General features: G+C 45.5%; 1 protein-coding gene across 9 annotated transcripts in view; it reads left to right on the top strand.

Moving 5' to 3' along the window:
• The window catches only part of SEC31B (SEC31 homolog B, COPII coat complex component), a 32,003-nt gene that overhangs the window by 5,075 nt on the left and 1,654 nt on the right, over positions 1-25,274 (top strand). For 2 of the 9 annotated variants that reach the window (XM_029932380.1, XM_029932381.1), the window contains exons 4-24: positions 3,600-3,795; positions 4,009-4,104; positions 5,097-5,240; positions 5,554-5,696; positions 7,049-7,148; positions 7,253-7,414; positions 7,929-8,063; positions 11,561-11,791; positions 13,836-13,910; positions 14,173-14,268; positions 14,638-14,737; positions 15,258-15,436; positions 15,699-15,825; positions 16,211-16,356; positions 17,366-17,539; positions 18,035-18,196; positions 22,917-23,094; positions 23,535-23,849; positions 24,107-24,165; positions 24,464-24,610; positions 24,903-25,022. In XM_029932380.1, the coding sequence (XP_029788240.1) occupies positions 3,600-3,795; positions 4,009-4,104; positions 5,097-5,240; positions 5,554-5,696; positions 7,049-7,148; positions 7,253-7,414; positions 7,929-8,063; positions 11,561-11,791; positions 13,836-13,910; positions 14,173-14,268; positions 14,638-14,737; positions 15,258-15,436; positions 15,699-15,825; positions 16,211-16,356; positions 17,366-17,539; positions 18,035-18,196; positions 22,917-23,094; positions 23,535-23,849; positions 24,107-24,165; positions 24,464-24,610; positions 24,903-25,022 (3,085 nt within the window). Of the gene's footprint in view, positions 1-3,599; positions 3,796-4,008; positions 4,105-5,096; positions 5,241-5,553; positions 5,697-7,048; positions 7,149-7,252; positions 7,415-7,928; positions 8,064-11,560; positions 11,792-13,835; positions 13,911-14,172; positions 14,269-14,637; positions 14,738-15,257; positions 15,437-15,698; positions 15,826-16,210; positions 16,357-17,365; positions 17,540-18,034; positions 18,197-22,916; positions 23,095-23,534; positions 23,850-24,106; positions 24,166-24,463; positions 24,611-24,803; positions 25,023-25,274 lie in introns of those variants that run through there. The other 7 variants (XM_029932382.1, XM_029932383.1, XM_029932387.1 and 4 more) reach the window with 7 other exon arrangements.

Raw genomic sequence — 25,274 nt, 5'->3', positions numbered from 1 at the left:
TCTCAAACTATTGACCAAGATGATGAAGGTCGAGAGACAGCTATCCATTCTTTGCTTTATGCTTTCCTCTTTTCTGTGCCATCTTTTCCATGGCTTAGTGGCAAGCACAGATGTATTGGGTTGCATCCTTGGCTAGAGATATGTGACTTTGTGCAAATGGAAGTCTTCAGTTCCCTCATTTATATGTAAAGAAGAGGTTGTACAAGATGACTAAGAACCTACTGAGCTCTAAATTCAGGTCTTATGTTTAGTCTTTCCTTCTCTTTCTTTTTTATAGCATAATCTCTTTTCTTCCCCCCTCCCTTTTTTTTAAAGAAAGCTTCCTTGTGTCTTTTCATTATTACCTAACACATACTTTTCAAAGTCTTCCCCCTTCCTTTGCCTGCCCTTTTCACCAGACCCATGCCTCAACCACATTTGAATCCTGAAGATCCCCTTATATCAAGCCATGATGCATCAGAAAAATATTATATATTTAGAAATATCTGACTGAAAGAGAAATGTTCTGAAACACTGGCATGGATGTTTCCCTCAAACTATAAATAGACTGAAGAGAGAGAATGGATAAAAGCCACTGGATGCATCAGAATCAATATGGATTAGCTCATGCATGGACACAACCGCTGTTTGGTTTGTTAGATGAATCTCCTGAAGAAAGGGTTTTGGGAGAATAATACATAATTTATGTATTGTCATGTGAAATGAGGACTTAGCTGCTGTGGCCGAATGAGGTCAGAAGCCAGTGTATGATGTACAAAACTCCATGTGTAACCTCTGTATGACCTATCCTCTAGTAACATGAAGAAAGTAGGTGCTCTCTCTTCCAGTACCTTTGTGGTAGTTCTGGCTACTTCAGGAGCAGTAAGACCTCTCTCTGGGTGCCTGTGTAAGGGGCAATACCAAGAGAAAAAGATCATTTTGTGTACTTTTCTTAGTTTTCCCATTTCCGAGGTTTGCCTTCCTTAGAGGTTACATCAAGATCACAGAGTAGAGAGAACGTGGGCTTTGTTGTTGGATAGGCCTGGGTTCAGATCCCAGCGCTGCCATCTAATATTCAGCTTAGGCACATATTTAACTTCTCTGGCCCTGATTGTCTCTGCCATAAATTTGGGAGATGTAGGCACATTGTAGCTGAGAAATTAGGCCTCAGGAAAGGAGTTCTCTCACCCACTGCTCCACTTCCCTGTCTTCATTCTCCAGTTTGGAGCACTGCCTTCACTGCTCTGACTTTTAAGGAGATTTGGATTCCCTCAGTGAGTTTGGCATATTTTTACTTTAGTTCACTAATGTGAGATGGGGATTTTTTTTGGATACTTATTTTATTTATTTTAATAGAAAGCAAGTGATCAGAGGAGGGGCAGAGAGAGAGGGAGAGAGAATCTCAGGCAGGCTCAAGCAGGCTCTGCACTGTCAGTGCAAAGCCTGACGTGGGGCTCGAACTCACAAACTGTGAGATCATGACTTGAACCAAAATTAGGAGTCAGATGCTTAACCAACTGAGCCACCCAGATGCCCCTGACGTGGTTATTTTTTTAAAAGGAACCTTACTAAGTAAATACAAGCAAAATCCCAAACAAAGAAGTACATAAATTATGGAAGTAAGAATTTACGCAGTGCATGTTCCTTGTTATAAAGGAGCTAAGGCTTGGCCTCAGCTGAGCTTAGCTGGGATGACCTCCTGATTGCTCAGCCCTGAAGCTGTCCTCTTTAACCTTCTTTTCTTCTCTCTGCCAGGAGCATAGCCATGAGCTGGTCATGGGGCTGGTTCTGTCTTTATGAATTTCACTGTCTTCCCCTACTGATCTAGGCTGGTATCACTCTGGTGTATCCAACACAAGGGTTCTCAACCCTGTTTGCTCGTTACAATTACCTGGGGGCTCTTGTTAAAAATGTAGATTCTAGGGGCCTGTCTCTGGAAACTCTGCTTTGCAAAATCTAAGTAAGAATGTAAAGAATCTGTATTTTCCATTTTTTTCTTTTTCTTTTTTTATTTTAGAGAGAGAATGTAAGTGAGGGAGAGGACAGAGAGGGGAAAGAGAGAGAGAGAGAGAGAGAATATGAATGAATCTTAAGCACACTTCATGCTCATTGCAGAGCCAAGTGCTGTGACTATACTGAGGTTCCTGTGACATCTTCTACCATCCCCCATGTGAGTTTTTCACAGACCCTACTCTCTCCTCTCCTCTGGTTCCTGTGAGACCTATTCTGGGCTTCTCTAGCTATTCTGTTGACTTGCCCTCTGCCCACACTGACCTCCAGCCCCAGGATGACATGGCAGCCTCCTGAGCCAGTGTGGCACACATTCTTCTGCCCTATTAAGATCAGTGCTATGTTAGAAATCATGGCCTTTTGGACAGTAGCTTCAGAGCCACAGTTTGTATCAGCTCTGCTGTTTTGCCTCAGTTGCTGACCTAGTCTCAAATGGTGCTCAACTCTTCACTTCTAACAGGTTGGTGTTGCTCTAATGACTGGTCAGACAGGTTCCTGCCTGGTCACCCTGCTCACTTTCTTGGCTGATGTTTCCCAGGGTGTGGGAACATTTCATTTCAGTTAGGAATCTTATGACATCATTCAGTGTGAAATCTGGCCCCTCCAAAGGGCTGTGGAAATACCCTTGGCTAGCAGCTGTGAAATGGAGGACAAGACTACCTTTGAGGCCTTGGTGATTTCACATGCCTTCCCTAGGGGCTCTGTAGAGGACCTATCTTTGTCTGTAGGGACCCAGGGTCCATATTTTTCTTTTGTGTAAAATGCAGGCCAGAAAGCCAGAAGTGTTTCTCAAGAGGTGTGTTTATTCTCTTTGCTTCTGTGTTTCTAGGGCTGGCCCACTGCCGTCCTATAGCAGATCCAGTGGGCTAGTCATACGGGAGATGCACAGGGTGAAATGATCCTTGGATCCCTTCTTACTTCAAGCTTTAGAGGGAAGAGAAGACAGCAATTGTTGGTATAGGGAACCTGCTTCTAGTAAGGTACAGAAGAGTTTGGATCTTCCTCTAAACAGAATACGATATTTTTTGATGATTAAGAGACCAGGCTCTAAAATAAATGGACCAGACTTTACACTTGGATGCCACCACTTCCTAGCTGTCAAATAGGGATAAAATTACTAACTGTATATACAGAAATTCATAAATTTTCTGTCTCAGTTTCTTCAATTAAAAATGGAGTTAGTAATAATACCTCATAGACTTACTGAATATTAAATTGGCTAATACGTGTAAAGCACTTAAAACAATGCATGACACATAGGAACTATTTAATAAGTGTTAGTTGTTGCTGTTATTTGAGTTGTGAGGATTAAGTGAAGTAATTTATTTTAAATTATATCACTGGGCCTATATAACCCTAATAATGTTAATTTGGGGGGGGGAGGCCTGGCTCCTCACTTCTAGTGTGACAGAGATGGAATATTTTTTCAGAGAAATGGCAGGACCAAAGTGAGGACACCTCAGTTGTGTGGCTGGTAAGTGAGGAGAAATGCAGGCCCCCATCGAGAGCTGGGGATGCCTGCCTAATGGCTGAGGCTCACAGAGATACCTGCTCTCTGCCTGTTGACATGGTTCTAGGTTGGTGCTCATGCCAGTTTCTCCTCTTTGTAGGTTTTACAAGCTGATCTGGGGGAACTTTGGCACTAGGCTTCTGGAAGGCTCTGGAGTTATTGCAGGCGGTGGGGACAATGGCATGCTTACTCTGTACAATGTGACCCACATCCTGTCTTCGGGGAAGGAGCCTGTGATTGCCCAGAGACAGAAGCACACAGGGGCTGTCAGAGCCCTTGACTTTAATCCTTTCCAGGTATTGCATTTCAGTTGGTCAGACATGGCCAAGCCATGGAGTAACAAATCTGGGTGGAAACATTCACTGGTGACCTCCAGCCTATAACTCTGAGCCCTTCCCAGGCTGTTATGGGAGAGGCTTTGGAAACTCTAAATGTGGGTCTCTTTCCCCCTTTCCTACTGTTACCTCTTCCTGGGATGGTGTGTCTCCAAAGACCTATTCTTCATACAGGGTAACCTCCTGGCCACCGGGGCCAGTGATTCTGAAATCTTCATTTGGGATTTGAATAACCTAAATGTGCCAATGACCCCAGGATCCAAGTCACAGGTAAGGAGGTTCCTGGGGCAGCTGATTTTCCTAGGGAGCGTCTTGCATCCTGGAGGCAGCCAGAGCACAGGAGGTTTTGGATTTTACCACTGGAGGGCAATAAAGCTTCACAAACTAACACATTACCAGCCTGACATTAGCAGGGATGGAGGGGAGGGTGTGTGTTTGGTGGGGTGGTTCGTGATTATTAACTGTCCCAGGGTTTCTGGAAGAAAGATGAAGAAGGGCAGTGGGAGACATTGAGAAAAGAAGTGGGAGTATGATTTATCATAGTAGAGCTCAGACAGAGTAGAGTAGGACCCTGGGCTCAGGGAATGGGGCTGAGAGTGGGACACTCAGATACAGCCTTGTCCTTTTGGTGGGGTGGGTCAGCTTTGCCTTTGTGCAACTCCTGTGCAGTTGGGGTCCTGTGTATGCCTGTCTCTGTGTACCTATCTGTCAGTGTATAACTGGGTCTGTCTTTTGGCTTCCTGGATCTTCTCTGTCTTATGCTTACAGTATAGTGAGGTAAGTTAAGTATAAATTTGATAGCACCTTGTACCCTAAAAATAGCAATGGCTTTTCTTTCTGTCTCATTTTCTTTGAGGTTCCTAATGTGTCTGTGTTTCCCTTCCTTTCTCCTCCTCTCCCTCTCTCTCTGCCATAGATAAGAGGGCTGTTGTAAATCTTGACTCTATTCTCTCAGGAGCGACTTGGAATAGGAGTAAAATCCAAGTGTGCCTGCCATTCTCTCAGCTTATACACCAGTACCCCAAAGGATGCTTTCTAGAAAATTCAGCTCCTAGCTCCCTGATATTGTCTGGGTTTGGAAAGCCCATGTCTGCTCTTGGGCTTTCTCTAGGTGGTTGAGAGCAGTGGAACAGCATATGTCCCTTGGTCCAGGGGATGACAAGTTGTCCTCCACCCCCCCCCCCCCCCCCCCCCCCCCCCCCCCCCCCCCCCCCCCCCCCCCCCCCCCCCCCCCCCCCCCCCCCCCCCCCGTCCTGACTCAGCAGCCTCCAGAAGACATCAAGGCACTCGCTTGGAACTGGCAAGTTCAACACATTCTGGCTTCTGCTTACCCCAGCGGCAAGGCAGTTGTGTGGGATCTCAGGAAGAATGAACCTATCATCAAAGTCAGCGATCATAGCAATAGGGTGAGTTCTGGAGGCTTGGGCTCTGGCTTCCTTCTCATGCCTAGGCTTTGGAGCTGCTCTTCCCCAGGCCAGGCTTCTGCTTTCAGCTGCTACACTTGCAGACTTAGCTTCTTATCAGATTTCCTATTGAGGGTGAATGCTTAGGGAAGCTAAACAGAGCTGATCTGGTGACTTCTACTATCCATTACTTACTCACGGTCATCACTTATCACACAGAAGAGACACAAAACCTGCCCTATTCCAACTGGGCAGAAAATGTTCATAATCAGAAGAGTCAGGTTACATCACCTGTTGGAGTCTGCTTTGTTTACAGATGCACAGCTCAGGCCTGGCCTGGCACCCAGAGATAGCCACCCAGTTGGTGCTCTGCTCAGAAGATGATCGTCTTCCAGTGATTCAGCTGTGGGATTTGCGCTTTGCATCCTCTCCCCTGAAGGTGCTGGAGAGCCACAGCAGGTAATGTCTCACACACACTGTCTACATTCTTGGCGGATGGTGGGGCATAACCGGCCTGGGTAGGTTTAGTTGCCTCACTTTAGTTACCAATTACCCTCCCTGTCTTCAGAGCCATTTCCAGTGAACACAGTTTCCCAATCCTAGCTCTAGCCCCAACAGAGAGGAATTTCTTGAGATCATAACCTTATGGAGAGGAACCTGAGATTCCAATTAACTTCCAAAAACTGGAATATGGATGGGGTCATGACAAATATTTGGAACCAATATTTAGTCCTCATGGGAGAGTCCCCAGCCTCTGATCTAAGGATAATGTTAATTTCTTTAGGTGGTGAGGTTGTCTCCTTCAAGACTTCTCCTTTTTTTTTTTAAATTTATTTATTTTGAGAGAGAGAGAGGACACATGCATGGGAGGGGTAGAGAGAGAGAGAGGGAGACAGTGAATCCCAAGCAAGCTCTGCACTGTCAGCACAGAGCCTGATGTGGGGCTTGATATCACAAATCATGAGATCATGACCTGAGCCAAAACCAAGAGTCGGAAGCTTAATAGACTGAGTCACCCAGGCACTCCCAAGACTTCTCAATAAGAAAATCTTGGCTCCTGTTTATCCTCCGAACAGGACTGCCCCTGAAACTGTAGCTCTTAGGCCCATAGCAGACAGAGAAAACAACCCCACACTGTTCTTTCTTACTAAAGGGTGATGTTGGGGCGCCTGGGTGGCTCAGTCGGTTAAGCCTCCGACTTCAGCTCAGGTCAGATCTCACGTTCGTGGGTTCAAGCCCCGCGTCAGGCTCTGTGCTGACAGCTAGCTCAGAGCCTGGAGCTGCTTCTGGTTCTGTGTCTCCCTCTCTCTCTGCCCCTCCCCCTCTCATGCTCTGTCTCTCTCTGTATCAAAAAAATAAAACATTTAAAAAATAAATAAACACAAAAAAAAAGTTTAAAAAAAAAAAAAAGATAAAGGGTGATGTTGCTTTTATGCCGTCTTGGGGACTTTTAAGAATTAGATCCTCACTCCCCTTGTGAGCTAAAAAGCACACACAGGGATGGGTGCTTGTGTGATTCATGCTGATTCACAGTCCCTACTCCACAGTCAGGGAAGAGAAGTGGGCCATCCTGCAGGGAACTGGGGGAAGCAGAATGATACAATGCATAGTGCACAGGCTCTGGGGTTTGACTTGTCCTAGCTACATGACTGCTGAAGGTTCCTTAATTTTTCAAAGCCTAATTTTCCTCATTTGTAAAATGAAATCAGACCACTCATTTTACAGGAATGAGGTACATCCAAGATATGTATGCCACCCTACTCATAGTGGGCATTCAGCAAATGTTAGTTTGTCTTTCCTTTCCTTTTAAGGGGGATCTTGTCAGTGTCATGGAGCCAGGCTGATGCTGAGTTGCTGCTTAGTAGTGCCAAGGACAGCCAGATCTTGTGCTGGAACCTGGGGAGTGGTGAGGTAGGCCGGCCTTTCTGTGGGCATGCTGGGAGGGGAGCTAAGCTGCGTGTTCTGGGTTGTCTTACCTAAGTCAGGGTTTCCCTAATGGTTGGGTTCCCTCACAGGTAGTATATAAGCTACCCACACAGAGCAGCTGGTGCTTTGATGTGCAGTGGTGCCCTCGGAACCCTCCAGTGTTCTCTGCTGCCTCCTTCGATGGTTGGATCAGTTTGTACTCCGTGATGGGTAGGAGCTGGGAAGTCCAGCAGATGAGACAGGCTGACAAGGTTTGAAGGGCTTGGAGGAGAATGCTGGAGGGAATGCTGTCTCTGTGTTGGGGGAGAGAGAAGGACAAATGGCCTGGGAAGAAGTGGGGACTATTGGAGAATGGGAAGCCAAGGGCCTGGGTTCAGGAGGGCTGCACCTTCGCTCTAGTGCCCATCTTCCTGGGAGGATGTCAGCTTCTGCCACAGTACAAAAGAGGTCTTCACCTTGACTCTTGCTTTTGGATGTTCCCTGTGGTATTTCAGGGGCTCTGGATCAACATGGTGGAACCATTATTTTGGAAGTGTCTTATTTCCTTTTCTCCTATAGATCCATTCTGTGGCTACACTCCACTGTAGACCTTGGATACAGTGGGCTTTCCAACAGCCTACTGCATGGGAGTCCTCTCACTACCAGTTCTCTAGAAAATTGGAGTCCAGCCTTTATGGGCTAGATTGGATGCTCAAGGATTTCTCCCCAAATTTGTAGATGTAGCACCACTTCAAGCTGGTGATGCAGGTGTCCTTTTGCCCTCAGATCTCTTCTTCCTTCAGCAAAGGCCAGCCTCTCCCACCATTGCAGGTGCCAGAGCAAGTGGCCCAAGCCTCATTGATACCTCCTCTAAAAAAAACCCCCAAGTGGATGAGAAGGCCAGCAGGTGTTTCATTTGCTGTAAGTGTAGTGGTGGGAGGTGGACGGGGGAGGTGTAGTGCATGGTTGTATGTATGTATGTTTGTGAAGCCTATTGTGTGCCCAGCATGGAGCTATGTTCTGTAGGAGATTCATTGCTACTGCCTGTGTCTCAGATCAGGTCCCACCTTCATGCTCAAGCAGAGTTACTGTAGCTTTCCTTTCTACCCCATTCGCCTTGCTTACTGTGCTGGTCCTGTCTGAAAGGAATTTAATGCTTTAAACTGCTTGGTTATGGAGAACTGGTTGGGATTCCACCTGATCTTTCTCTGACCCTTACATGTCTGGACTGGTAGTGAGTCCAGACATGTAAGGGTTAGAATACAAAGCAGGAAAGAAAAAAATGGAGATTCCATCTGTCACTCCTCTGTTCAAAACCTTTGGCCCCATTGCCTTATGAACTCAAGACCAATGTAGACAGGGCCGCACTTACCTTTCCAGTTTTTATTCCCACCTTATTCTTATGTGTTTTCTATGCTCCAGTTACATATGGTTTCTTTCTGTTCCACAACTAACTCCTCAGCTTCGCTGCTTCTGGCTGTACCCTGCCCTTCAACTTCTCTCCTGAGATATTGAATCTACTGTAGCCTTTTTATGTTCCCCTGCTTAAATACCACCCCCCTCCTGATGCCCATCTTTAAACCCTTGTTAGACTTCGTTTTGAGGATTTACCCTCCTATAATGATACGTTTTACTTGTACTAAGATTATTTACATACTTGGTGGAGACCCCTAAGTAACAGACTCCTGGATAATAGGGACCACATTTTGTTCATTTTTTTTTAAAGAAATTTTTTTTAATGTTTTACTTATTTTTGATACAGAGAGAGACAGAGCATGAGAGGGGGTGGGGCAGAGAGAGAAGGAGACACAGAATCTGAAGCAGGCTTTAGGCTCTGAGCTAGGTGTCAGCACAGAGCCTGACGCGGGGCTCGAACCCACGAACGTGAGATCTGACCTGAGCCGAAGTCGGAGGCTTAACCAACTGAGCCACCCAGGCGCCCCATGTTCATTTTTATTCCTAAAGCAAGTGCTTCTTAAACTTTAGTACACATATGGATCACTTGGAGATCTTATTAAAATTCAGATTCTGGTTCATTTGGTCTAGGGTAGGACCCAAGATTCTGATTTTCCCTCAAGTTCCCAGGTGATGCCCTTCCTGCTGGTCTGAGGAGTGGCAGGGCCCTAAAGCACTAGGTTAACCTAATACTTTAAATATTAGGTTTCAGGGGCACCTGGGTGGCTCAGTCAGTTGAGCGTCTGAGTGTCCGACTTCAGCTCAGGTCATGATCTCATGGTTCAAGTGAGTGTTCGAGCCCCACACCAGGTTCTGTGCTGACCGCTAACACAGAGCCTGGAGCCTGCTTCAGATTCTGTGTCTCTTTTTCTCTCTGCCCCTCCCCTGTTCACACTCTATCTTTCTCTGTCTCTCAAAAATAAATACATGTAAAAAATATATAAATATTAGGTTTGAATTAAAAACAGATGTAGCAAAGAAGTGGTTCTTTGCAGAGCCACCAGTTTTATTGTGGAGGCAAGGCCGACACACTCAAGAGACAGGGAGGTGAAGAATTCAGATGTTGAAAGGCCTACATTCCTTCATTTGTTTTGTTTGTTTGTTTCAGGAGGTAATTCTGTGTTTAATTTTTTGAGGACTCACCACACTGCACAATATTTCCAACAATGCCTAGTTTTTTTTTCCTCTCCATTAGCCCCAATATTTATTTTCTGCCTTTTAAAAAAGTTTTTATTTATTTATTTTGAGAGAGAAAGAGAGTGGAGGAGGGACAGAAATAGAGGGAGAGTGAATTCCAAGCAGCTTCTGTGCCATCAGCTCAGATTCCAATATGGGGTTTGAACTCATGAACCGTGAGATCATGACCTGAGATCAAGAGTTGGACCCCTTAACCAACTGAGCCTCCCAGGCGCCCCTCTGGCTTTTTAAACTGAAGTATAGCTGACACACAATGTTACATTAGTTTCAGGAGGACAACATAGTGATTCAGCAGGTTTATACATTATGCTATGTTTACCACAAGTGTAGCTACCATGTGTCACCCTACAACTCTTTCAATACCAATGACTCTATTTCCTATACTGTACCATGACTTATTCATTGCATAACTAGAATAAGTTATTCTACCTCCCACTCCTCTTCAACTATTTGTCTGTTCTCTTACCCATCCGTTCCCTTTGGCAACCACCAGCTTGTTCTCAATTTATGGGTGTGGATGGAGAGGCCTGCATTCTTATCATAGCTCTGTCACTTGTTAGCTGGGTAACCTTGGGCAAGTAACTTAACTCAGGACTTCAGTGTTCTCATTTGTAAAACAGGGATAGTAACACCTGCTTGGCTCTATGTTAGTGAATTGACATGAACCTCAAATAAGCATATATACAAGCACTTTGTAAAAACATCAAGTATTAACAAGTCAAAAGTTAAAATTGTTTTGTTTAGCACTAATCTGTAGTATAGGTTTGTGCTGTAGGAGAGTCAAGTGAAGAATTCTGCCTGGGAAAGTTCATTAAGGCAGGGGTCTTAGGAAGGGCAATAGTGAAGGGTTGGGGAGTAAGCAGTAGTTGTCAACCATGGCTGCCACCTGAAGAGCTTGAAAATACGCTGATGCCTGGTCCCACCCCCAGGGATTCAGATCCTCTTGTCGGGAGTACAACCTGATGACACCTGGATAACTCTTCGGATGGTTTTAATGTGCAGCCAAAGTGGAGAACTGCTGTTGTAAAGGAACGTCACTGAGCTCTGCTTTGTGTCAGGTGCTTTATGTAGGGCACCTAATTTGGCGAGAAGGATTCTCAGGTGGGGGTGTTTTGGTGGGCGAAGGCTCAGAAGCAGGAATAAACTGGGCACTTTGGGGATGTGGAGCGATTACATAAATGAGCAGGGAGAGAAAGGCTAGAGAGTCTGGCCCTAACCTTGGAGGATTTTGTGCACCACAGGCAGAGGAATTTAAGCCCTCTTCTGAGGCCTTGTGAAACCAGAACAAGCCCCTAAGTAGCAGTAGATACAGGCCAGTAGTCTAAGGCTTGGGTTGAGGAGGAAAAACCCAGAGGCTAGCAACCAATTCCAGTAATCTAGGTGTGCTAGCACTGGGAGTGGGATGGAGGGGATCTGCGTGAGAGACATTGAGCAAGAGGTAAGACTGCTGTTGCTTGGCTGTGGTGGGTATAAAGACTGTGATGAAGCCAAGGTGTTTGGTCCAGGTGATGGTACCTGCACAGGTGAAGAGAAGATGAGTACCATGTGCCGGAGGGTTAAGCTGATGGTGCTAAAAATATAGAGGTGGTTTGGGTATGGCGGCACATTTGCTACTCATTTCCTGATCTTGTTCCACCCCCAGGAGTTCTTATTATTGATTTTCTATCCTAGTGTTGACCAATAGATAGCCTTCCTTGTGATGTAGACTTACTGTTAATTTTTAGCTTGAAGATATGACCTTTACCCTTCTTGTTTTTCCTCACCAGTTTGGGGGAAAGCTGATTACCTTTGGCCTCCCCAGCACCCCTGCCCACCAGGGGCCACAGCCTTGCCTCCACCTAGTCTTCATCAGTCAAGTCACCACAGAATCAGAATTCCTGAGGCGATCAGCTGAGCTGCAGGAGGTATTGGGGTCAGGAAATCTCCTGAATTATTGTCAGAACAAGATCGAACAAACATCACTACAAAGTGAAAAGATGCTCTGGCAGTTCCTGAAGGTAGGAAGCTTGAAGGCTGGCTGCTCTGGAGTGTTTCCCTAGAGTGGGAAACTCCAGGAGATGCACCACCACGCTGTGACCTAGATTTCAGAGACCCTGACCGCTCAGGCTTTTTCTGACACTACCCCCACTCTCTGGACACAAAATCTTCACCTTTTGCCAGTGGCTCAGAGACCCTTTGCAACTAAGGAAGCCAAAGGGTACAAAGACATTTGCCTTTTTTGCTACTATTGCTGATGTCCTGGATACTTCACCATGGCCAAGGTGAAGACTTTCATGCTATGCCAAAGGGCAGATAAGGTCATAGGAAGAGTGAAGAAGAGAAGGAAAAGGAAAGGAAGAAGATTGGCTGGAAGTGGGGGTGGGGGAACATCATGGGAAGGCCTTGAGATTATTTCCGTTAACCCAAGGCAAATTATTGTGGTGGTACTCGGGGCTCATGTCCCAATTTACTCTGGAGCATGAATCGAGTTCCAATGCTAATGAAATTTCAAGCTGTTTATGACACCAGGAGTGCTCTACCTGTGAAAGGTAGTGAGCAGATGAGAGGAGAAAGCTAAAGCAAGAGAAAGAAATAACCAACTGGGAAGGCAGCAAGAGGATTATTCAGAGCTCTGGGATCATAGCACATAGCAAAGAATGCAAAAAGCAGGACAGAGCTTGGTCGGGAGGTTCTGAGCAGGGCTTGGGGTCTGTGCTTCAGACCCAGTAGAACTTTGTGATGGTAGACATCAGGTGTCTGGAAAGGAGACAGGATTTGAGAAAGATCATTTATAGAGTGAAGCTAGGAAAAGATGTGCGAAGAAGAGTAAGAAATGCTGCTTTTCTTCTAAGCAGGATGCAGGCAATAGCTCCAGTAACGGTTGAGTGGGAATAGAAGGTACCATCCAGAGTTGAACATTTACTCTCTCAAACAAAGGAGGCAGCAGTGCCCAAGGACAGAGGGGAGTTGCTTGAAAAGCTATCTAAGAGCTGTCTGTGATGATGGTTCTGAAGCTGAAATGTGACTGAACATTTCTAAAGGACAAGCATGGGTGAAGGAGGTAGCCCTGAGAGACTGTGAGAAAGATATTAGTCAGAATTCACGGTTCTGTGTAGGAGAAATGAAGGGCCCAGCCATCTAACCCAGATGAGGGTAGGACTTCAGGAAGGCTTGGCCCTCAGTATATGGGACACTGAGTGGATAAACTGACTTACTGTGTCTATGCAGCTTCCACTAGGAACTGTTTTTCAACTGGATATTTAGACACGCACAAGGCTCTCTGTGTTCTCTTGGCATCAGTCTCCTCAGAAGGCCATGGGACGGGTACCACAGCTTGTCAGCTGGGCAGCAGGAGGTGGCTGTCTTCTGTGGGAGTCCTTGTGGCAGGCCATGCAGCAGTTCAGAGCTCTCCTCTTTACCTCCCCAGAAGACAGCTCAGGTGCAAGGAGATGAGGTACACAGGCAGTTGTGTAGGTGGCTCTGGCTTAGAAGCCTAATGCCCACAAGAGCCAATGTCTCTCGTACCCATTCTGAAAATGTAGTTTCTAGAGTCCTTGCAAGAGATCTCCCATCCAAGTACTAACCAGTCCCGACCCTGCTTGGCTTCCGAGATCAGACGAGATCGGGTGCATTCAGGGTGGTATGGCTGTAGACTCGAGATCTGTTTAGTTACAAGAGTCCTTGCAATCAGGAAAGCCTGCATGGTGTCCACAGGGTTTGTGTATAGTTTATAATTCCAGCCCAGATGCAATTTATCAGTCACAAGCAATATTGCCTAGAAACGTAGCTGACATTTTACTCTTATCAGGTAACCAGGCCAACAGATCTAGTAAATCAACTGAAGGTCAAGTTCTCATGCAGAAGTGGGAGAGGGTTTTTTTTAACACCGTGCCACCAGTCCAGCAGGATCAAATCTGGGGAGAAAAAGAGGAGAGATGGTGCTGGCCTCAGTGGGGCACCTCTGGTAGTCTGAAGAACTGTGTTAGAGGGTACACTGACTTATGCTGGAGAGGGCCATTCACATTGGTTTAATGGAGACTTGTGTGTTCTGTGGTTCCTTAGGTGACCTTTGAACGAGACACCAGAATGAAATTTCTAAAACTATTAGGATACAGTAAAGATGAACTTCAGAAGAAGGTAAACTGTTTTTGCATCAGAAGCATGTACTTGATGCAGAGCAGAAGAGAATGCTGTCACTGGAAACTGTCTCCATTGAGCTCTTTCTGGGCTTCATTAATGCATATACAAAAATATTACCTCCTGGAGGTAGGCTTTTCCCCAGGTAAAAAGCCCCAGGATCTTAGAGAGTCCGGGCGGTGGGGTGTGGAGGCGGGAAGATGGCATAATGCATGTCTGATCTTCTGTTGGGAAGAGGGCACTCATGGGTCTCTCCTTGCAGGTGGCCACATGGCTGAAGAGTGATGTGGGATTTGGTGAGAGCCCTCAGTCCGAGGAAAACGATCACAGTAACAGACAGCAGGCCTTCTGCAGCCAGGTGTGGTAGGAACCCAGGCAATCAGACCGAGGGTAGCACAGAAGACTTGCCTTTAGGACATCTGCCTCTTTCTGGCCCTTTGCTTTGCTCTCATGAAATGCTCAGCTTCTGTAGAAGTCTTCAGACTCCTCATTTTTTTTTTTTTTTTTTAAGAACCACAGTGAGATACAGAGGGCATAAGCTTTTGGGTGGGAAGAGGAGCTATGTTTTAACCATGGACTGGAGCCCTTCCCAGACCTTACCTGATTATTCTTTTAGCTTTATCCATTAAGGGCCAAATATTAGAGATTCTGGAGAGTTACTAAGGCAGCCCTGTGTCTGTTTTGGGGTTCATTTCCTAAGTAGCCACCTCTGTCCTTCCTTGTACAGGCCTCAAAACACATCACAGAGGAAGCTCCTGCCTCCTCAACCTTCTTTGATGAGCTGGTCCCTCAGAATATGACTCCATGGGAGATCCCCATCACAGAAGGTACCTCGATCCTGAGGGAGAGAGACCCTCTGTGTGGGAGTAGTTGGGCTCAGAGTTCTGGGACTTGAGAATATTTTCTTCTTGTCCCCTGCCTCCTGCCTCCCTCCCACCACACAAATGCTGGGCAGTTCAGTTACTGGTTAGAGCTCTCTCTGGGTTTTTATGGCTGCTTCTTTCCTGTGGAAGCCCTTTTAGCAAGAAATTTCTTTCTATCCTTCTGTTTCCTTGCTTGAAGACTGTGACCCTGTCCTTGCCGAATGAGCACACACTATACCTCTGATGCTGCCACAATGAGGCCCTCCTTCCTCTTGAGCCCTGTCTTCAGAGAGTTACCTACCTGTGGACCTGGCACCCTAGCAGCCCACTACATCACTGTTAAAGAATGAAACCTGGGAGTTTTGTTTGGGGCAAGGGAAGCTGAGTGATACAGAGATAGAAGGAGTGCATGGTGGGCCCTTCAAGGGGACAGGAAGCTAGGGTCTGAGGGAAGGCTCACACAGAGGGATGCCTCTGCCTGCAGACGCTGATGGACTCCTGAGCCAGGCTCTCCTGCTTGGAGAACTGGGCCCTGCTGTGGAGCTGTGTCTAAAGGAAGAGCGCTTTGCTGATGCCATCATCCTTGCCCAGGCTGGGGGCACAGATCTGCTAAAGCAAACACAGGAGTGCTACTTGGCCAAGAAGAAAACCAGAATCTCCTCGGTAACTGCCCGCTGCGCAGGAGAGGAGGGGAGGGGATTACTTGGACCTCGTAGGTGGATGCCCACACCCAGGTGTCCAGATGATCTGCGAGGCTCTCTCTCTCCCCACTCCAACCACCCCTACCTCACCGCCAACCTCTAGTCAGTGGTCTAATAGGAAACTCGCTCATGAGTGGCTTTTCTTAGCATGTCCCTGTGTGTGACTCCTGCTGCCTGTGCTGGATGGATGGCTGACGGCCTCCTTCCCTCTCTGTCCAGTACAGCTGCTAGCCTGTGTTGTACGGAAGAATTGGAAGGATATGGTGTGTACCTGTAACCTGCAGAACTGGAGAGAGGCCCTGGCCTTGCTGCTGACATACTCAGGGCCAGAGAAATTCCCTGAGCTCTGTGGTAGGTAACCCTAGGCTTCAGGATGGAGTGGTGTCACTCCAGCACAGAGTTAATGGACACACTGAGGGAGAAGGCTGAGGAAGAGCCCGAGCTCTGCTAGGCTAGGCCATGTTATCAGGGTCAAGGTATGGTTCAGTGAGGAGGCAAAGACTACAGTGCATCTTCTTTTAGTAGGGATCATTTGTTGTCCTGTTTGACTTTTTCTCATCACATCGTAATGCAAGAGTTCTGCCCTTCATTGTAGAGCAAGGTTGGCCTCAGTATTGTCCGAAGCCACTGTGGTTACTTGTCCTACAGCACATGGCCCTCTACCAATTTCCAAACAGGAGAATGGGGAGAAGCACAGGGAAGGTGTGCCATTAAAGAAATTTCCATCTCTCTGCAGACATGCTGGGTACTCGCATGGAACAGGAGGGTGGCAGAGCACTAACCTCTGAAGCCAGACTCTGTTACGTGTGTTCAGGGAGTGTGGAGCAGCTGGTGGAGTGTTGGGCAAAATGCCACCAGGCTTCATCCCCCCTGGCGTTACAGGTACTCCTTCTCTGCAGGGCACTGGTCACTCCCTACCAGGCTCCTGAGAGAGGCTCATGGTAGGGAAGTATAGGGACATCAGAGGCGAGTGAGTCTTCTGGGTACCCAGGCTGGAATCAGGATATTAGGAGGGAGAAAAGGGCCCTCCTTCCAGGGATGAGTTAGAACCTCCCTCCTCGCTTCTTGGTCAGGGTAGACTGAGCAATTGCTGCTTAGGTATTAACCTTCCTAATTTTTTCCCAGTTCAGGTTTGGTTAATAGAAGTTTATTCTCTATTTGAGTAATTGTGAGTCTGGGCCTTCTATTAGCTGCTATGAAAAGTTCTGTGGATTCAATTTTTTTAAATGTTTGTTTATTTGGGGGGGAGAGAGAGAGAGAGAGAGATTGTGAGTGGGGGAGGGACAGAGAGAGAGGGAGACACAGAATCCAAAGAGAGAGAGAGTGAGCGAGAGATTGTGAGTGGGGGAGGGGCAGAGAGAGGGAGACACAGAATCCGAAGCAGGCTCTAGGCTCTGAGTTGTCAGCTGTGAGCACAAAGTCTGACACGGGCCTCCAATTCACAAACCACGAGATCATGACCTGAGCTGAAGTCAGATGCTCAACCGACTGAGCCACCCAAGCGCCCTGAAAGTTCTGTGGTTATAAATCTTACCAGACACCTTGCATAACCAGAGAAGATGGGAGTTACAGATTCATGGGAAGACAAAGTAACAGATGAAACAATAGTATATCAGAGTCTGAAATTTCTGATGTACTAGCAGAGTAAAGAGTAAAGAAAGCAAAATAAGAGTCTAAGACCCAGATGGGCCCAGTTGAAGTTAGTGCTAACAGCTTGGGAGGTGAGGCCAATGGCCCTTCTCTAACCAGGTGTATCGTCACCTACTGTTTGTAGCCGGCTATGGCAGGGTACCGTCATACACATAGCGGGAAGTCTCTGGGTGAACTGCCTGGGCTTAGAGAGCAGGATGCGCTTTGAAGAGGCCTGACTGCCTTATCTTTGTTCCTGTAGGACCTGATGGAGAAGGTGATGGTCCTTAATAGGAGCTTGGAGCTATTGCGGGGTCCTGACAGGGTGAGCTCAGGCCCTGCCACAACCTACAGAGTCACTCAGTATGCCAACCTCCTGGCGGCCCAGGGCAGCCTGGCCACTGCCATGAGCTACCTACCCAGGGACTGTACTCAGGTGAGTGGGGCCATGTAGAGAGAGCAAGCCATTTCGGTCATCTAACGCTGGCTGAGCACTTCCATGTTCCAGGCACTATGCAAAACACAGACGTTCTAGGACAGGTAATACTTAGTCCTGCAGGAAGCTCACAGTCCCTTGGGGGAAATCAGATGTCAGTAACTTACAGTGTCATAACAGAAGCTTATACTAAGTGCTGTGGGACTCCAGGAAAGTGGCTGGAGTAGTCAAGGAAGGCTTTCCAGTGGTTAAAACAGTTGAGCTGGACCTTAAAAGAGAAGTAGTAGCTTACCAGCAGATGTAGACCATTCTAGGCAGAAGGAACAGCAAGGAGGGAGGCTTGGCAGAGATTAGGAACCTTTGAGTCATCTAAGGTGGCTGAAGTATAGAAATAAACTGAAGTTTGAATGCTCTAGGGGGCCAGGCTTCTAAGAGAGGACATTTGCTTGTTTTAATTTTAATTAACACAGTTCTTCATTATTATAACTTTTATAGCCACCAGTTCAGCAGTTGAGAGATCGGCTTTTTCATGCCCAGGGTTCTGGTGTCATGGGCCAACAGTGTCCTCCTTTTCCCTTCCCCCGGGTTGCTGTGGGAACTACCCCCTATTCTACAGAGACATCATCTCACAGATTGGGATTCCAGTCTTCTCACCAGGTAAGACCTGGTTTGTTCATTCATTCAAAAATATTTATCCCCAATGTTCATAGCGGCACTTTCTACAATAGCCAAATCATGGAAAGAGCCTAAATGTCCGTCACCTGATGAGTGGATCAAGAAAATGTGGTATATATATATACAATGGAGTACTACATGGCAATGAGAAAGAATGAAATATGGCCATTTATAGGAAAGTGGATGGACCTTGAGGGTGTCATGCTAAGTGAAATAAGTCAGGCTGAGAAGGACAGATACCATATGTTTGCACTCATAGGTCTAACAGGAGAAAGCTAACAGAGGAACATAGGGAGGGGAAGGGGGAAAGAGAGTTGAAGAGAGTGAGGGACACAAACCATGAGAGACTATTGAACACTGAAAACGAACTGAGGACTGAAGGGGGGGCGGAAGGGGGTGATGGTCATGGAGGAGGGCACTTGTGGGGAGAAGCACTAGGTGTTGTATGGAAACTAATTTGACAATAAACTATTATAAATTTTTAAAATAAAAATAAATAAAAGATTATTTACTTGGTTAAAAAAATTTATCAAATATCTACCAACACCAGGTCTGGTTCTAGGCAGTTAGAAATGTTAGTGAACAAAAATGATGAACATTCCCAACTTCATAGAGCATAGATCCATTTATTTTTCTAATAACTTTTTATTGGACAACTGTTAGATTCTTAGAACAGAAAGGTGGCCAAACTATGATTCATGCCCTTAATTAGCTCCTAGCTTAGTGGAAATATAGATATGTAAAATGTAAGTACAGTAAAATTCATAAATGCCATGATTGCAGTATGATAAGGTGCCATGGGATCACAGAGAAGAAAACAACTTTTACGGGGAGCAGGGGAAGTGTAGGGAATGTTTCAGGATGAGTATGACGTTTGATCTGAGTCGTAAAGATTAAAAGTTATTTAGGCAAGGGAAGGGGTAGGTGAAAACTATCTTTTTTTTTAAGTTTTTTTTCCTTCATGTTGAGAGAGAGGGGAAAAGAGAGCACAAGCAAGGGAGAGGCAGAAACAGAGAGAGAGAGAGAATCCCAAGCAGACCCCATGCTGTCAGCACAGAGCTTACATGGGACTCGATCTCACAATCATGAGATCGTGACCTGACACGAAATCAAGAGTCAGACCCTTAACTTACTGATCCACCGAGGCACCCTGGTGAAGACTATTTCAAGCAGTGGGAACAGCATGTATGAAAGCATTGAAGGGAGAATAAGCAACGCCCACTCGAAGAACTACTAATATTTTAATGAGGCTGCAAAACAGGTGTTTGTGGCAGAGGAGTAAGGTTACGTGAAGTTTGAATAACAGGTAGACGAGACATCAGGAAGGGCCTGGAATTCTGTGCTAAAGATCTTAGACCTGACCCTGAAATTGATAGCAGTCAGGATCTATTGAATGGTCTTATGCAGGACAATGACTAGCTAAGAGTTTAGGAAGGAGACATCTAGGAGGCATTAGCAAGAAATGATGAGGACATGAAATGATCTAAAACTGGAGAGTGAGGTTAGATTTAAAGTATTTAATAGATAGAATTGGCAGAAATTAGTGATGGTTTAGAGGAGTCTGTGAAGTTGAACTAACTCCCTGGTTCCTGGCCACTATGCCCAGATGGTTTGGGTGCTGTCAACTTAACCAGGAGCCTACTGGAAGGGCCAGGGAACAAAATCTAGCAAGACTGCAAATAGAGATATTAAGGAGAAGCTCTGATGATTCACCCTGTCCCACCTTCAGTTCTCACCCTAATTTGCTTTCTTCCTTCCCCCTTCTTTCCCCTCTGTCCTCTACCTTTTCCTATTTTCTTTCTTTCTCTGTTTCTCCCCCACTCCCACTCTCCTTTCTATTTTGAAATAATTGTAGAGTCACAGGAAGTTGCAAAGAAATGTACTGGGAAGTTTCATGTATGACATCCCCACCCCACCTCGTGCTGGTCACATACAACTATAGCACAATATCTAAACTAAAATAGATTCAGATTTCACCAATCTTACATGTACTCATGTGTGTATGTGGGTGCGTATGTAAGTATGTAAGAACGTGTCTTTTCATTTTTTAAACATGGTCCTTCACAGAGTAAAAAATTTTAATTTTATAAGGTCCAGTTTATAGTTTTCCTTCTATAGATCATGTTGTGTCAAGTCTAAGAACTCTTTGCCAGTCCAAGGTCCTCTAAAGTTTTCCTGTGTTCTTTCTAAAAGTTTTACAGTTTTATGTTTTACATTTAAGTCCATGTTCCATTTGGAGTTAATTTTTGTGTATGGCATAAAGTATAGTCAAGCTTCTTCTTTTTCTTAATGTTTTATTCATTTTTGAGAGAGAGAGAGAGAGAGAGAGAGAGAGAGAGAGAGAGACAGAGCATGAGTGGGGAGGGGCAAAGAGAGAGGGAGACACAGAATCTGAAGCAGGCTCCAGGCTCTGAGCTGTCAGCACAGAGCCCGACGCGGGGCTTGAACCCACGAACGTGAGATCATGACCTGAGCCAAAGTCGGAGGTTTAACCAACTGAGCCACCCAGGCGCCCCTGTTCTTCTTCTTCTTTCTTTTCTTTTTTTTTTTTTTGTCAATGGATATCCATAATCATTTGTTGAGAGCCTCTGACTCTTGGTTTCAGCTCAGGTTATGATCTCATGGTTTCATGAGTTTGAACCCCACACTGGGCTCCATGCTGACAGTGTGAAGACTATTTGGGATTCTCTCTCTCTCTGTCTCTGCCCCTCCCCTGCTTACACTGTCTCTGGTTCTCTCAAAATAAATAGATTTAAAAATAATTACCTGGGCATATTTATATGGATTTATTTCTCAGATCTCTATTCTGTTCTGTTGATCTATGTGTCTTTCCCTCTGATAGACCACTCAGTCTTGAATGCTACCTCTATAAAGTCTTGGCATGAGGAAGAGTAATCCCTCCCACTTTGTTTTTCTTTTTCAGAATTACTTTGGATATTGTAGGACCTTATCTTTTCCACATAAATTTTAGAATAAGCTTGTCTATGTCCACAAAGAAACTTGCTGAAATGTTGACAGGATTTGTATTAAATTCTAGATTAAGGTAGGGAGAATTGACATCTTTACTATGTTGAATCTTCCCATCCATGAACATGGTATCTCTCTCTCATGCTGCCTCCATCAGCATTTTATATTTTTCATCATACAGATCCTGACATGTTTTGGCCATTTCAAATCTAAGTATTTCATTTTCTCTTGAGCAATTTGAAATTAAATGGCAATTGAATTTTTTATTTTGATTGTCCTTTGTTCATTGTTGGTATATAGGGATATAATTGATATTTTTGTGTTAATCTTGTATCCTGTGACTTCAGTGTTCAGAAAGGAGTTTCAATGTTTCTGAACATATTTTTAGTTCTAGGAGTTTTTTTGTGTATCTCTTGGGATTTTCTATATAGACGTCAGGTTGTCTGCAAAGAGACAGGTTTTTTTTTCCAGTCTGCCTTTAATTTCTTTCTCTTGCTTTATTGTAGCACTAAATTTAGAAAAGTGCAAGCAAACATCCTTGCTTTTTTCCAACCTTAAAGGGAAAATATTCAGTCTTTCACCATTAAGCATGACGTTAGCTGTAGGGGTTTTTTTGGTAGATGTTCTTTATGAGTCTGTGCCAGTTTCCCTCTATTCCTAGTGTGCTGGGTCATGAATTATTTTGAATTTTGTCAGATATTTTTCCTGTTATCATTTTAAATGATTTTCCTTCTTTAGCCTGTTGTTATGGTGGATTAGGTTGATTGATTTTTAAATATACCAAACCAGCCTGACATCATCTGGAATAAATCCCATTTGGCTGTGGTATGTTATTGTTATTTTTTTTAATATTCACTGTTTGGGGTGCGTGGATGGCTCAGTTGGTTGAGCATCCAACTATTAGTTTCTGCTTGGGTCGTGATCCCAGGGTTGTGAGATTGAGCCTTGCATTGGGCTCTGTGCTGGGTGTGGAGCCTACTTGGGATTCTCTCTCTCTTTTTCTTTTTCTTTCTCTCTCTCTCTCCCCTTCTCTCCCCTGCTTGCACACTGTTATGCTCTCTCTTAAAATTAAAATTAAATAGTTCATTGTTAGATTCAATTTGTAAAAATTTTGCTGAGAATTTTTGTGCCTAAGTTCATGAGAAATATGGGTCTGTAGGTTTATTTTGTGCTGTCTTTGTTTGGCATTAGTTTCAGGGTAGTAATGACCTCATAAAATGAGTTAGGAAATGTTCCTTCTATTTTCTGGAAGAGACTGTATAAACTTTGTGTTAATTCTTTGAATGTTTGGTAAAAATTTCCATAAAATTATCTAGGCCTAAGGATTTATTTGAGGGAGTGCTTTTCAATAACAAATTTAATTCCTTTAATTATTTTTAGGACTATTCAAGTTATATATTTAATTTTGGCTGAATGTGGTTCTTAAGGAATTGGTTCATTTCTTCTAAGTTCTCAAATTGATTAACATAAATTTATTTGTAACTTTGTTACTTATATTCCTCTATTATCTTTTTAGCAGCTGCAGGGACTGTAGGAATATTCCCTGTGTCATCCCTGATCTTGATGAAATTGTGTTTTATTTCTTTATCTGTGTCACTTTTTATAGAGACTTATCAGTTCTGTTGATTTTTATTTTAAGAGCCAGTTTTTTGTTTCATATTCTCGATTGTTTTTCTATTTTCAATTATTTACCTTTTTTTCCCTTTTCAAGTGATGACCGTTTTTCTCTTCACAGGTTCCAACTCCATCCCCAAGGCCAAGGATTTTCACACCTCAGTCATCACTAGCGACACCCTTGACACTTTCCCAGTCTAGCCCTTATCAAAGCTCCAGAATGCAGAATAAAAGTGACTACAGGTCACCTGGGCCCCAGGCAGCCCAGCCTTTGCCCTTGGGCCCTGGGCTAACACCTGGTGAGTAAGTGAGTGAGTAAAGATTTGTCTGGGCAGAGCACAGAGGAAGACAATTGGCATGGCCAGCATGGGTTTGGAGGGCATTATGTCTAATGTGTAGTGTGAGGAGCTTGGAAACTGAAGTCAGATTCCTTAGTACTGTTACTTACTGGCTTTGTATCTGTGGGCAACAGACTTAGCCACTCTATTTCTTTTGAAAAGTGATAGTAGTTGTTATGTTGGTCATTTCAACCCTACAGAATTATTTTTAGGATCAATTGAGAAATAGTTAAAAGTGCTTTGTAAATGGCAGATCTCCATACACCTGTATTAATCTTTAATTATCATCACTATTAGGTTTGTTTGTTCATTTTATTGCTGCCTTATTCTTCCTTGATATGATCTGAGTCTCTCCCAAGTTGAAGATTGTTGACAAATGACCTGTTTCTATTCCTTTTCAGCTTTATTTGAGCTACCACTGTTAAGAGGGCAAAAGGCACAAGTTCCTAACCCCATGGGCTTCCCTGGAACATGGCCTCCTCCTGGTCCACCCCTACCCATGGCACCCCCAGACATTGTACAGCCTGGCTCTTCCTCTCTGGCTCAGACTGGTCAGCGGCTCCCTCTGCTTCCTGTGGGACACCTAGGGGTCAGCCCGATGAGCTTCCAGCCCCCAGCCCCTCCTGTCAGCTTCCCTGCAACACACCCTCCAGGAGGCCCAGGTGCTCCATGCTCTAGTGCCTCCCCAACCACTGGCCTCGCGGCTGCTCCCCCAGGTCAGTCTTCCTTCCATGGCTTCCCTTTTTTGGGTCATTGCCTCTTTCTCCTCCCCTCGCCACTACCACCTTAGGAGTCTTTCCTCAGACCAGTAAACCAGCAGCCATTGGGTTGGAGAATGTCAACTGAGAGTATGGCTAGTCTGCAGAGGGAGGTGTGATGGTCTCCAACTAAAATAATTCTGCTGGACTTTAGACTAAAAATTTCCAGGGTTCCTGACCGTGCCCCTAAATACCTCTATTTTTGTGCTATGCAGGACCTCAAGATTCCTTGAAAAATGCCCCAGTGCCTAGGACAAACCTCCAGAGGAAAAAGGTCAATGCATCTCTTGCCACCTACCTCTCATACATTCACCAATGACCTACATTCCAGTTGAATTCAGCCCAGTCCCCTTCTTAGGCACACACTCTTGTCCTGTCTCTTTCCCCCCTCATTCTTCTCCCTCAGCCATCTCCTCTTTGCTTCTTGCATACATATACCAGTATCCCCACTTCCTGGTTCTCTACTCACTCTTCTGTTCCCTTGCTCACTCATAACTTCTGCCACTCTCTCAAGCCAGGGCCTAGGAAGTCTCTCAGCTTAGACTCATATGCCTTTCTTTCTCTGTCTCTAGTTGCCAGAGTCATATATGCCCCCAGCACCGATTACCGCGCCGGTCATGAGCCTCACCTCTGAGCCACGAGGGGTCCTTTCCTCCCAGCCTTCTGTCCCTGGTGTGAGCCATGCTCCCCCAGGAGCACCAGGAGAACTCAGCCTGCAGGTAACAGGAACAGCGTGTTTCCCTCTGCTTTCCAACTCTTCTGGCGTATAGAAAAGCAGGGAACATGGTGGATGGGCTTCTTTCCTCAAGAGGGAGGCAGATTTTGCTCTGGGAAACTGGTGCAGGCAGGTACCAAATGTCCTTACTACAGAGAAGAAAGGGTGTACCTCTCCCCAATTCTGCTCTGCTCCAGTGGGAGAAGTGTGACACTGAGTCACTGAGGAAGAGTCCATAGGGCAGCTGTAAGAAGGACACCTTGCCCGTCTATCCTGTCTCCCTGCTCCTTCCTCAGCAACTTCAGCAGCGGCCACCTGAGAGGGTGGAAAGGAAGGAGCTGCCCCCGGAGCATCGGTCCTTGAAGACAAGCTTTGACAAGCTTCTACGACGCTGCTTCTTGTCTGCCACTGACTTAGTAAGTCTGAGCCATCCCCCATGGTGCCTTCCTCACACCACCAGCTAGTCCGAGGATTCCTGAGCTGTAGATCAGTTCCTTGTGTGACTCTTTTCTCCTAGTCCCTGGGCCCCGCTGTCTGTGTCTTGTACTTATTTGATATCCATGTGGGGATGTGGGACTCATCTGGTCTGAGTCCAGCTTCTTGGTAGCAGGGCCCAGAGGCATTAAGGCTTAACTCTGGGAAAGGCAGCCCCGGGGGCACTGGAGGGA

Source organism: Suricata suricatta, chromosome 2 (assembly GCF_006229205.1).
Source record: "Suricata suricatta isolate VVHF042 chromosome 2, meerkat_22Aug2017_6uvM2_HiC, whole genome shotgun sequence".
Taxonomy (NCBI): domain Eukaryota; kingdom Metazoa; phylum Chordata; class Mammalia; order Carnivora; family Herpestidae; genus Suricata; species Suricata suricatta.
Note: the sequence above shows the minus strand (reverse complement) of the source record. Positions and strands in the feature narration are given on the sequence as shown.